This window comes from Calypte anna, chromosome 11, assembly GCF_003957555.1.
Source record: "Calypte anna isolate BGI_N300 chromosome 11, bCalAnn1_v1.p, whole genome shotgun sequence".
Classification (NCBI taxonomy): domain Eukaryota; kingdom Metazoa; phylum Chordata; class Aves; order Apodiformes; family Trochilidae; genus Calypte; species Calypte anna.
In genome coordinates, this window is record NC_044257.1 from 11,081,102 (window position 1) to 11,094,469 (window position 13,368).

General features: G+C 40.9%; 1 protein-coding gene across 3 annotated transcripts in view; it reads right to left on the reverse strand.

The window, feature by feature from the left end:
* Positions 1-674: 674 nt before the first annotated feature.
* WTIP (WT1 interacting protein) overlaps positions 675-13,368 on the reverse strand; it is a 74,722-nt gene continuing 62,028 nt past the window's right edge. For all 3 annotated transcript variants that reach the window (XM_008491679.2, XM_030457593.1, XM_030457594.1), the window contains 5 exons: positions 9,285-9,347; positions 6,669-6,799; positions 5,554-5,605; positions 3,633-3,701; positions 675-1,774 (listed from right to left, as the gene is read on the reverse strand). In XM_008491679.2, the coding sequence (XP_008489901.2) occupies positions 1,622-1,774; positions 3,633-3,701; positions 5,554-5,605; positions 6,669-6,799; positions 9,285-9,347 (468 nt within the window). In that variant the 3' untranslated portion in view covers positions 675-1,621. The remainder of the gene's footprint in view (positions 1,775-3,632; positions 3,702-5,553; positions 5,606-6,668; positions 6,800-9,284; positions 9,348-13,368) is intronic.

Here is a 13,368-nt window from a genome sequence, read left to right on the forward strand (position 1 = left end):
AAACTTCAATGGTGTTGTCCATTGGATGCTTTTTGTACTTTTCAAGAGCACCAGAAATGGTTTTAAAAAAACGAACAGAGCATAAGAAACTAAACTGCAATAGTATTGCCAAATAAGTCATTTCATCTGTCTGCATGCTGAATTTAACATAGGATCATTTCCAAACAGATTGGTCAGATTCTTATTATTGACATGGTGAGAACGGGCATGGAAATGTCCCAATTTACACATGTGGAGAATCTGACCTGGTATTTCTACTTCCTCTGGAGCAGAAGAATTTTATTTCATTGTAATTTTGGATACAGTTGAAGACAGCAATGATGGATCTATTTAAAATATAAATTCAGGAAGGCTGGATCAATTCTCATGAGAAAGCCAGGAATTTTTTAAACATACAGATGTGTGATTTGCATGTAAATCATCAACACATGGTAGAAAACAAATCATTAAAAAGATTTGTCTAACTTCCTATATGGAAGACATACATTTCCCCAGAGCTCTGAGGTTACTGTAAGAGCTTATGCAAAATATGAAAGTGTGTACATTCTATGTACAACTAATACTTGTTATAATATACCAATGTTTTAAATGATTGTTTCTGTTAAACTGTACTTTGTTTTCCAATTAAGACAATCACCATAATCAGTACTTAGAAAAGAACACAAAGCTGAAAAGACAATACAAAAACTACTGCCCCCCTCTTTTTTTAATGATGTATCAACATACAATCACAAAGCAGTTGGCAACAAATTAAGTCTTGTATAAAACAAGTAGTATCAAGACAGGTGTACCTCTGTATAGAAAGGGGCTGCTAACCCTATTAAAAAAAATACAGTTTTAAAAGATGAATTCTTTACTAAGTGCCAAATCGTTGAATTGATATAAATGAATTTAAACCATGGCTACATTTGTATCTGTCAAGCAACTACAGAGGTCTGTTACTTTGACCCTGCATGTGCCATTCCTTTGGACATATTTTTATGAGAGAGAGATGCTTGCCATGTTTCTTTATAAGTGAAATAGTCTTTGGATGACTGTGGAACTTTGTAAAAGCTGGCCTGACACTTGTTCACAGAATGCCATTATTTAACCCATGCTGACAACTGTCATTGCTAGAAATACTTGTTTTCCTTCTATTCACTATTTCTGGGAATCTGTATTTTAAAAAATGTGCTACTGTATTCTCTAAGACCAGAATTCAACAAAACTAGCTAAAATGCTAGCATTTATCTTATCATGCTTGCTGCAATATGATAAGGTGCTAACTTTTGGAAAGTAGTTCTACACTCCTTACTTGAGTGAAATCTCCACTGAAGGAAAGTGAGTAGGAAGTGCAGAACAGCCCTTTGTACTATTTTTTTTCTTTTTCAGAAATGCTGTCATTTACCCTTACAGTTAAGTGGTGAATTATGTGTTCAAGTAGACAGTGTCTCAGTGAAAACATCTAGATAAAAGAATGCATATGTACAAGATCTGAAAAGGACCCCTCACCTCTGATTTAAAAAATAAATAGCTGGTTTAGATGCTCATTACTGGAATCTCGTCTTTAAGGGAACAAGAAAGTAAAGTTTACATTTTTTTTTCTTCTCTTTCAAACTGCTTCTGGTAATGGAAATGTCTTTCAGAGTTCTGTGACGTGCATTGGGTAGCTTGGAGGTGGATGTGATGGCAGTTTAATGTTAAGGCGCCTGATGTGACAGCTGTGGCAGAGCAAGTGGCCCTCTAATGGGTAACAGCGATGGCCTTCTTCATCATTGAGCTGCAAGCCACAGTCCTAGAAGAAACATACATCCTGGATTAGCAAGTGATTCAGGTAAGTCTTCTCACAACAATGGTGATCTACCCTGCATAAGCCTGAGAGCTCCCTCCTGTGCCTCCAAAGCCAGCAAGCTCAAGAGTTTTTGGCAGGTGGACCCTGACTATCTCAATATTATGCAAAATGACACCACTGAAATTCAACAGGACAGTTTATAGTAGTACATGGCATTTTTTTCCCCAGTGTTTTCCATTCTTGTCTGTTCTTCATCCAATAAACACTGATGCAAATCAGACAAAAATAGGTCAAGAACTGACCCTGACATATGCAACCTGAAAGAATTTAGAAAGGAGAAGGAGCTGATTCTGCAACCAGGAAGCATGCAAGAAGTGGGGAAGTAATATAAGTAAAATAAGTAAATATAAGTAAAATAAGTAGTGAAGGACAGGAGTGGGGAAGAGCAGATGAGACATGTTTTACTTCAGAAGCATGGCTACACTTTCTCTCATTTGGAATAAAAAAATTAAAAACTTCAAGGCCTTTGGTCCATCTTTAGTAGAAATATGTACCTCTGGGACCAACATTTAACTACACGGACAACATGAGTGGAAAACAGTGGAGGAACAGAGATTTAAAAACAAACAAACAAACAATGATCCTGCCTGCTGACTGTTATGCAAACTGCAATAGAGATAATCTTGGTTTTCAGTTGTCATCATTACAATTTTAAGGACATTGAAAGTAATGGTAGTTTTGTGCTAGGATTTGGTGTTTTAGGTATGATAAATGCTTACCAACTGTTACTGTGCCCAGTCCTGACAAACCAGAGATTCTGAATATGTATCTGTGCAGTTAACCAAAACTTAACAAGTTGGGCATACAAGTCATTTTAGTATTGAAAACTGATGCAAACTGTTTAATTTGACACAAAGTATGGTTTTTCAGCTTTTATAGCTCAAGTTAAAATCCTCAAATTTTACAGTGCTGAAATAAGGATGAAAAGGGGTTTTTAAAAGTGACTTTAAAACTGGAGAGTTAATTTAGGGAGGCTTTAATCAAAGTTTCTGCCAAGGTAGTTTTCTGTGTGTTATTGTATGTTATATAATAATTTTATATTCCTTTATCTAAGATTTAAAATGCAGTTGCTTGGTAACATTTAACAGTACCAGAAACCTTACAGATGTGCAGTGTTCACACCTTGTTCCCTCTCCACAACTGTATTCCTTTTCTGCAATGACAAAGTTTGCCTTCTCAGTGGATTTGGGGTTTAGAACGGGGTTCTATTCATCTGCTTACCAGCTTGAGCTTCTCAGCAGAAGTTAAGTGGTTGCACAACAAAGAGATGACAAAGAAGAACTGCCAAGTTTCCAAACCGACCACCAGTGGATGACAACATTAACAGCATTTCAATGTCTAAGTGGTCATAGACTTTGCACAAGTCTCCATGTGAATACCCCAAAATACTGGCACTTACATTTCCATCAGTATTTGGAGACATCATGTACAGTTTAAGAAGCTGATTTGAGACCACAAGGCAGGGTTAACAGGGTTATCTACTCCTGTTAACACATGGCTAACCCCCTGATTTCTGTACATAAATGCACTCTGCCATTCTGGGCAGATTTAGAGGCAGCTTGACTTGCCTCAAACTGGAAGGAGAATGGAGAAATGAATAATGAAACAAAACTGAAACCCCCATTGGGACATTCTAATATAAAGTCACTATCCTGAGAGAGAAGGGGAGGGAGCTGTCATCTTTAGCTGAAGCCTGCACAAAGCAGTAGATGGAAGAAGGAGGAGGGAAGTACAGCTCTCCAAAATGCTTCAGTTAGCTGACTTTGGCTACGGGGTGGGCTAGCTGGTGCCTGGTGCTTACCTCACAGTGATAGCACTCCACATGGTAGTCTTTGTCCATTGACACCACCCGGATGGTCTCTTCGGAGCCCTGTTAGGGAAGCAGAGAGAAGGTAAGAGTGTTTGTAAGTAGTGTTTTCTCAGTCTTCTGTCAGTACCCAACCCATTGCTTTGGAAACCTGTTTCTTCCTCTGCAGAGCACAGCTCTGTGACCACTAAGGGTCCTCCCCCCCGGTGCAGCAACACTGCATGGATTTTTCTGCTGTTCATCAGCAGCAGGGCTGTCTGACATATCAAAGCTGTAGAGGTCATTTGGGAAGTGTAGCCAAAAAATATCATCCTCAAGGGACAAATTTGTCTTGAAATCAAATAGTTTTCCAAGGGTACCCAAGATCTGAAAGGTACCAGCCAAAGACTAGGACCTGCTGATCTAACGTTTCCTTGTAGACATCCTGGCCTGAGTTTTCCAGGACTTGTATTCCCCTCAAACCATCTGCTGCACAGCTATTTTGCACGTGCACATGTCACTGTATGTACCCCATAGGGATTTACATACCAGTCTGGCAGGTAATTATGTGCACAGGCCAAAACCTCAGTGAGAGGGTGGATGCAGTGGAGTTGTGTAATTTCTGGCTGAGCCCCAGGCCCTGCAGAGCAGCCCATACCCTTCTTGTAACCTCCTAGACTCTTTCCCTGATCCCCTCTGAAGCCTCTGAAGACAGAGCTCATTAAATTCGTTGCCTTGCATTGTTTCCAGTTCCAGGTGTGGTTAGAGCATCAGGTATAACATAGACCATGTCTGAGAGAAGCTGTGGACAAGTTACTGCCTGCACTGCTAGACTTGAACTAACCTAAGAAACCTCCATGGGAAAGAACGTGGAGTCTATCCTGCTAGCTATTAGGTGAGTCAGCAGCCAGACTGCTTTGCTTTGCTTTTTCTTTTTCCTTTTTCTTTTTTTAAAAAGTAATTTTGTAAGACAAAAATCCAGTGAAATTTACATGTTTTCTTGTCACATTCCATCACCAGGTTAAGCAGTTCTGGCTCAGCTTTTATAAGGTTTTTAATTATGTGAGACTTGGCCATTTAACAGAAATAATAATGACAGAGTAACATGCACTGATGAAGGCAGGCGTGCTGAGAGGCTCCAGCCATGGGCTTTACTGAGGCACAGCAGACTACAGGATGCATGCTCTGGCTCTATAAACATGACAAGAGAAAAAGGAGGGAGGCACTGGGGCCCTGGCTTACAAATGAGTTGTCAGTGACCACTGCAATAGGAACTCAGAGGATCGTGCACCCATCGGAGCACAAGGGAGCAGGACTGCAGGCCAGCAGAAGGGGCATGTCTAATGCAGAGCTCTTACCATCCTAACTACACTGTCAGGACAGGCTGAGGTTGCAAGCATGTCATTCACCTGGCTTTCCTTTTAGCTAACTTTTCGGCAGCCTTTTCCACCTCTTGAAGCATTTTTATGTTGCCATTGCAGGACAATCTGTGTGGTCTTTTCACAGGGTCAGGGTAACCCTCAGATATCTTTTCAAGCTGGGGCATCTTAACAGATCCCCATCAGAAATGCAAACGTAGCAGACAAGGAAAATTGCTACTTGAGCTAATGGGGGATTCTAAAAATAAATAGGGCTTTACTTCTTGGGTTGTTCTTGGAGCCTCAGTCAGGCCTTTCAATTAGATGAGATTTACAACAGCATAATTAAGACCTGGAAAGCACCCTAAAGATACAAAGTACTATGCTGCATAACTAGTATGACTATTACAACCTCTGGGAATGTTTGGGAGTGACATTATTACTGAACTGTATTTAATTTAGTATCTGACATAGCACAGATTCTCAAAGAGGGAGGAAAAGCATCTAATGTGTTTTTAGAAAGTGTCCATAAGCCAACAGCTGTTTGCTCTGAAGAGTGTGTGCACATTAACACGTACCTGTGCTGGGAGGATTGGCTGGTTACAGGAAGCACATTTTGGTGCAAAAACCCTACGGTGCAAGAAAAAAAACGTTCAAATCACATGTAAAGTTTCTTCAAAAAGTAGAAAGAGAGTTATTCTTGCATTTTACAAAATACAGGTATATGGGATTTGAAACATCTCTAAATGTTTGATGTTCAGGAAAAAGGAGATTTTGAAGAGGCTGATCTACCCCTGCTTTACTGCTTAGGTTTTCCCAATCTCTAGGTGTAGTGAATCCAGCTCTCTTCTGACGGATGTCCTCTCTCTTACCTTCCCCCACCCATTAAGCCATTCAAATTCTTCCAGAGTGGCTGCGTTGAGTGCCAAGCAGCTCCTGACTTGCAGACTGTCACCATCTGACATCAGGAAGACAACTAAATACTAAGTAAGAAAAGGGCTGATTGTGTCTACGATCGACTTAAAATAAACAGACATCAAATGGCCTTATTTTATTCACAGTTGCATTTTATGACTATCACTGAGCAAGCATTCTCTCTATCCTTGTTATGTGGTCAATTTGGTACCAATAGGGTTGAGTTCTGAGTCATTTATTCTTGCTGCATAAGATGAGTGGAGCTAAGCTTAGCTCCACTAGAAGCATTCATGTTGCCTTGGAGTGGGAGCAGAAAAGCATCCAAAATCACTTAAACCACAAACATTTTGTCAGGTAAGCCTAAATTAATTCTAACACTATCTCCTAATTACATGTCTACCATCCAGTTTTGGGTAACCCAGCTTATGCTCACCAGTGTCATGCACTACCAGAGCCTCAGCTCTTAGACAGGTCCAGCAGAACCTACCACCACTCACAGAATTAGCTTGATCTCGTTAGTATTAGAAGTTCTGAAAGGAGTAACAGCCACCAGAGAAGTCTATCCTCTGACACAACTGGATCTTCAAACTCATCTGGTCACTGCTGCTGTACCGGGCCCATGAAGTTAATTTAATAAAGCTTTAAAATATTTTACAATGCACTATGTGAGACCAGCACTCGAAGGACATCTGAACAAAGGGGAACAACCTTGCTCATCTACTACACAGTGTTTAACTGCTATAATGTTTCCAAGCATGCAATGAGTTTGCATACTCACGTATGGTAGTCTTTGACACAGTAAATTTTGTTCTCCACATCTACAGTGAAGGGGACTCCATCCAAGCACTCGTTACACACCACGCAGCGGAAGCAGCCCGGATGGTATGACTTTCCCAGGGCCTGTAGGATCTTAAGAGGAAAACAGCAAAATAAGTGGATGCGTGACAACATGAGATCCTCCCCCCCCCTCGACTGATATGCCTGATTCTTACTAATGGCAGTGAGAAAAGCACTTCAGGATGAAATTACCACTCTGCAGCTCTGTCAGCAAGGGGCCTTTTAAAACAATCAACTTGCTTATTTCGCTGGGTTTCAGTAGGCTCCCAATAAAGACAGAGAACTGTGAGAATCAGGCTAATGCCCATCAGTCAGCTCTGCAAGGCCAATACTGCCAACAGAAATTAAAAACGGCTTCAGAGACCACTTCTTGGAAAATCTGTTGCAGCCAGATACAAGTTACTGGGATACAGAGTTAATTCACAAAACTTAACAGGCTGTGACAGACAGAATCAAAACCAGTCATGACTCAAAAAATAAAATAACAGAACAAGTAAATAAATTGGTGTCCCTGTATAAATTAAGGCTCCTAATTCACCACAGTTACTGACTGGTTACAACTCTGTCATAGGGCCCCCCCCATCAATTTCTGTTAAAATCCCATCTGTATCTGTGTCCATATCCATATGTTTGGATACAGATCCATCCATCTGCCCAGGCTTTTCTCAGGCTGGCCTTCCCTATTGCATATTAAAGGTTTCAAAGAAAGTCTTGATGAAGTCTCAGCTACAGTGCTACAGAACAGATCCCCTCCCTCCAGGCATCCTTGTCTGTAACGCTCAGTGAGGTACTGAGACATCAAGGAGCAGGCACCAAGCTCATGAACAAGGTTCTGGGAACACTGAGACATGGTATCGTCTTCAAGCCACTCTCAACAGGCTACAGCACCAATTGCACACAGTTCAGGTATAAAAAATATTTTTGGAAGACAATTTCAAGAAGTATCTGCTAGCAGCAGTGCTCAGGTTGGAGCTGCTAATAAACTAGGGCTGAAAAATCTCCACAGGCCAAGCTGTCATGGTCCTGTAGATGATTCTATGGATAGAGAGCAAATAAACAGGAACTAAGAAGTATCATATTAGAAAAAAATAACAAAGGCAATTCAATTTAATCCTTTTTTCACCGTTAATGAAGCCCTATATCTCTCTAGTTGTTGAGTGGCATCAGACTCCATTTGGTTTGCAATCCTGTTCCTAGCCAGAAGCACTTCATCCCTGTGCATGTTGCTGTCTAGGCAGCTATGCAGCACATGCTGTTAGCCTGGGCTTGTTGTGCTGTCACCCTTTTGCATAGAACAGCTCCTAATTCAACTGCACTTTCAGCCTTCAACAGCTTCAGCAGAGCCCAGTCCTGTGGGGCTGCAGCTCTCTGCTCCTTTGCTGTCCAGAGGCATCACTACTGTGCAGGCATGTTTGGTGTCTGTGCACTCCCAGGGAGGAACACAAAGGAAATGACCAAACAAGACTCCTTAATTCCTAGAGCTCCCAGAGCAGCTTCCTTTTGTCAGAGTGTGCTTGCTGATGGGAGAAAGGCAGACAAGCACCTGCCAAGCTTACAGCTACTGAGATCCACAGAGATACCGTGGACTCCTGCCTGGGATTCTGCAATTAAGGGCCAGCTCAAAGCATGCAAGTCAGGATATCCCTCCCCCTCCCAGCATGACACAACTCTAGAAATTTGCTCGTGGGCTAAAACGAACAATATCCTCGTCCAACCAGTGGTGCCAGGATAGGAGCCAGAATCCTCATTAGCAAAGCCTCGGTTCCAGCTCCTACCAAACCTCTGTGTTTGCAATGCAATAGCTACTTCTGTCTGTTGGGCATACTGAGGTTCCTGGACATTCCAGAGAGGAATATAGATGTACTACATGATCTGCACTTGTTCAATCTGCAAGCCACTTCATTTTGTTTGGAAATTTCTGCTTCAGAAAGAGAGTAAATTCTTCTGACTTTCACTCACTGAAACGATGCCAGCAGTATCTGGCCCAACCCATAGTTCTTTGATTTTTATTTTTTTTTTAATTATGAAAGTAACTCTGACTACTGACTCCCTACAAATCCCAGTGGCAATAATGCATTTTAACTGATGTAGAGAAAGTGGCAGAAGGTAAATAAAGGAAGTCACAGAGTGGGCAACAAATCTCAGGACTCTTGATAATGTCCCTCTCCTCTCCAGCCCAGATTCCATCCACTGGACACAAATCTTGCTATTCTACTGTCTTCCAGAGCACAGCCTCTGTCTTCCTTCACCATATTCTCATAAAAATCTCTGCTGGATTTCCCCCCTTAGAATTCCATCTTTTTTTTTGTTTTGTTTTAACTGGCACGTGGCACAACAACAGCTTCCCATAATCTCAGGCAGGAAAGAGGCCCAACCACCTGTACTTAATAGTAATAGAGCATGAAGGTGTTTTTGTTTATTTACTGCCTCAGCTCCACAAATTACCTTGACAGGAGTGAAGACACAGGGATAGCCTGACTAGAGAAAAAGCACAGTATCTCACCCAAAGTACATGAAAAGCATGCTGCCCCATGGTTAGGAACTGAAGGTGTCTTACCATTTCCATTATGAGATGTCCACAAACAAAGCACTTGTCTGCTGTTTGCTGAAAACCTGAATACTGTTCAAACAACAGAAAAGAAAGGATTATTAGTAGCCATTCCTCTAGCTCAGAAATGCATTCCAGACCAATGCTGTGCTATTTTCCAGCCTGTGCTGTGTATGACAGTGAGCTCTACAACAGGTCTTGGAGACACTGACTCAGCAGCCTTCACTCTGCTCTTCCAGCATGCTCAGATAACAGCTTGACTTTCTGATCCACTGCAAACATTGACATTTCCCATGTAACAGTATTATTTTAAGATTGATTTTTAATTTTGAAGCCTATTTGGTGAGTTCATGTATAGTATAATGGAATTATCTTGAATTCACTCGTTTGGTTGTAGTTGTTGTTGCGAACAGATATAAAGTAAGACTTACCTCCTGATTTCTGCTCACATCAGTAGCAGATGCTTACTGGCCTCAAAATTTCAACCTACCTTTTCCTAAGTGCTTTACACAAGCTAGAAGAATGAAGAGAGGCCCAAGGAGGATTTAGCTACCTCGTGGATACCAAGCTTTTTAATCAGGGAGGAATCTAATAATCCAGTTTGTTGAAGAGTGGGCTCCCTGCACAATGTGAGTTACAATAAGGTACCTCAAAAAGATGACACAAACCCCAAATCTCAGCCCATGCTCCAGCCTGTGATGGGAAGTGGGAAGGATGGGCAGTCCTGGCAGAAGAGCACTCTCGGGTTTGGTGTGTGGAGCATGACACTGGGGAATTACTTTGCTCACTTGGGACAAAATCTTGAAGTGTTTTTGACCTTAGCTTTGTACTGCCCTCCACAAAGCAAATCCTGTTTCAGATGCCAAAGTCTGTCTTTAGCCCTGTAGCTAGACATATACAAAAAATTATCAAGGTTATCAGTCTAGACAACTCACCTATCAAACAACTACCCTACAGGCAAGAAGCATTTCATAGAATCATAGAATTTGCCTGAAGAACTCCAACCACGTAATTTTGAAACTGGTATTTGCAGTGGCTGAACTTTACCCTCACCCACTGCAGTCCCATATAAATGAAGTGCTGTGTGTGCACTCATTCTGCTAGAGGGTGTCCAGTTATTTGTATGGTATTGCACAGTGATGCTTATTTCAGCAATTAAGGTCATAGCAAAGCTCACCTGAAATGTACTTCAGTTGCAGACGATAAGACAGGCAATGGGGAGGATAACTGTAAACCAGACTCTTCTCCCAGAACACAGGTTAATTGGCTCAGGCACCTAATGCACCCTCAGAGCCTCAGCCCAACAGAGCTTATGGCTTGCTCCATTCCTCCCTTAATTTAGTGGGGATTAAGCATCCTGCACTTCAAAAGCCAGTGGTTCCCAGCCTAGAGCTCCTTTTTATTGGTGTGAGGGGCTGACTTGTTATTTCAGATCAATAGGTTGGAGACAAAATTATTGTTGCTATGCAGCAAAGTGATTATGAAGGAAAAGTTCTCCCAGACACTTTGATGGGCTGAAAAAGTGAGTAAATGATGGTATGGCAGCCGTCACAGCTCCAGATACACTACACACTAAGGAACACAATTCATGCAATCTTAAGAAACTTTGAAACTTCATCAAAAGAGACCAGGGTGTTGAGGAACAAATCTAGAAGTAGGTAGTCCTAGCAGGCTATTTCTGCAAGACATTGTTTGTTTGCTTTTTCTTCTTACTGATGCAGAAAAAAAGTCTCACTGCTTGTGATGCTTCCTGGCTGCACTGTATCCGAGTAACCACCTGGCTTGATTATTTCCTAAGGTTGTGAACTCAGGGGTGACTGGGAGCAGGTGGGTAGCTCCTGGTGGTGCAGACAGAGGAGGATTAACAATAGTACCAACCCAGCTAATTCTAAAATCCCACTGGAATGAATTTACCAGTACCATCTGGCTGTCATTTGATAAGGAATGCAAAGAAGCACCTACTCAGCTATTGATTAAGAGCAAACATTATTCCTTAGGAACAGAACGGCATAGTGGTCAAATTAATGTCATTTATTGCTAACTAGATTGTCATACATTACACTGTTTGTCAGAAAGAAAGGTTTTGCTGACATAAAATCGCTCTTCATATGACTAACCCTAATAAATTAAAACCATGACTTGTTTTTAACAAGAGAATTGTTATTTGTCAAATACATCCAGAGCTGTATTACCCAACTGAGACGACTTTGCCAAATGGCAGTAAGTCTGATAGCAGTAATAAACTATTTCACAGGCCCAGGGAGCTTGTCCTTTACTACTGTACTCTTTTCTGATCACAGGATTGATCCCAGACAAACTGGAGATCTGATTCACTGAGATCAGGGCTTTGGATTCGGCTTGTGCATTGTATCTATTTGGACTGGAAAAGGATAGCAGTCTCAGATCCCAGCAGCACAGACACTGCTGTTTAAAGGTAAACAATAGATTATTTTCTCTACATTTTTTTTGTTTGTTCTTAACTTGCAGAGTTCAAACCAGGCTGTTATAAGTTTTTAAATTTAGGAACAGAGCAAATGAAGTCTTAAAACACTAATCAAATTGACATCCTCTGTCTTCGAAGCACTTGATTATTAACTTTCACAAATCTTGTAGGTACAATGAGAGAGAAGTTGTGACTTGCTCCAGACAAGGCAGAATGGCCTCTTTATTATCTCTCAGCACACCTAAGAGCCTCCATGATGGTGAGTTCCTAGCATGGCTGGGTGAAAGAAGCACTGGTTCCCCAGAGTTATGAAATAGGTAACTGCAAGAGATTATGCTCTACAGACTTGTGTTTTCTTTCATTAGTAACATAGCTGGAGGGAGAACGAGCTTTTCACACACCAACCCACCCTCTCTATCTGGAGACGTGAAATAGAGGTGAAACAGTGAAGTAATAACAAGCAAGGCTCTAGTGGAGAAGCCAAATCAGAGCTATGCTTCCTATAGATATGGTATTTTATACATACAATTTCTTTTGGCACATAAGCAATACTGGGCTCAATTCTAGCCTTATTCCATAAGCATATCCTATGTGCCAGTTTGGTGTTTTGTTTTGTTTTTTAAATAGTATTTTGTTGGCAGACCAGTAAGATGATGTAAACACAGACCAATACATTGAGAAGTCTACAGACAGTCTTGTACCCAGAAAAATAAGAAGCCTAATTTTGAACTTTCCTAAACGTTCATTATGCTCATTAAACATATATAAAAACTTTGAAAGAAGTTATAAAAGGAATAGCTCTGAAAATCAAAGCTGAAAATGAAGTGTTAATCTTTACTGTTACTTCCACTGCTTAGAAATAAGATGCTAGTTACCAGGATGCAAAGAAAATAACTGCATTTTGAAGAGCTGGTGTATTATTTTTCCCTATTTCTTAGTTTGGTCCCAACTGTTTTCTCCCATGTTTACCTTGTCCTTAACTTCTCCCAGGATAATAAAATCTCAGTTTATGTGCATGAATCAAGACTTTGTAGTCAAGCTTCTCAATAATACTTAGATAAGACTGGGGAAACTAAATAAGCCTTGAGAAGTATGTTAGTAATGTTAGAACAGAAGAGTAAAAATTAAAGTAGAAGACTTGGCTGGCTGAACTTTTGTTTGCTGTCCACTATACTTTGATTATCAAATGGGAAAAATAAATCTCTAATGATTCTGTCCAAGAGTCTTTGTTTAAAGGTAAGAGGAAAACAAGTCCCCTCCTGTCCTGAATATTTAGAGCTTCTAGTGTTCTCCTGTGGTAATCTTGGGGTTTATAACTCTTCTGTCTAATGTGCAATATATCTAAAAGAAATTAACAATGAATTTTGAGCATATAATGAACAATTATGCATGGAGGATAACCCCACCAATTACAAGAAACAATTTCTCCAGTCTGCCGTCAGTCCCATATCCAGTCTTGGTTGTCTACACAGGGTCGTAAAATTTGATGTTCTCAGCAAGATTTTCAAAAGCAAAAACATTCAGAAAATAGCATGCCTGAAAAAGTGTCAGGACCCAGAGTTTCTACCTTAGGCAATGCCAGACCTCTGACAAGATGTGACTGCTTCTGCTTCACATGCCCACTGTGCCCAAGGAGAGGCTGATGCACTT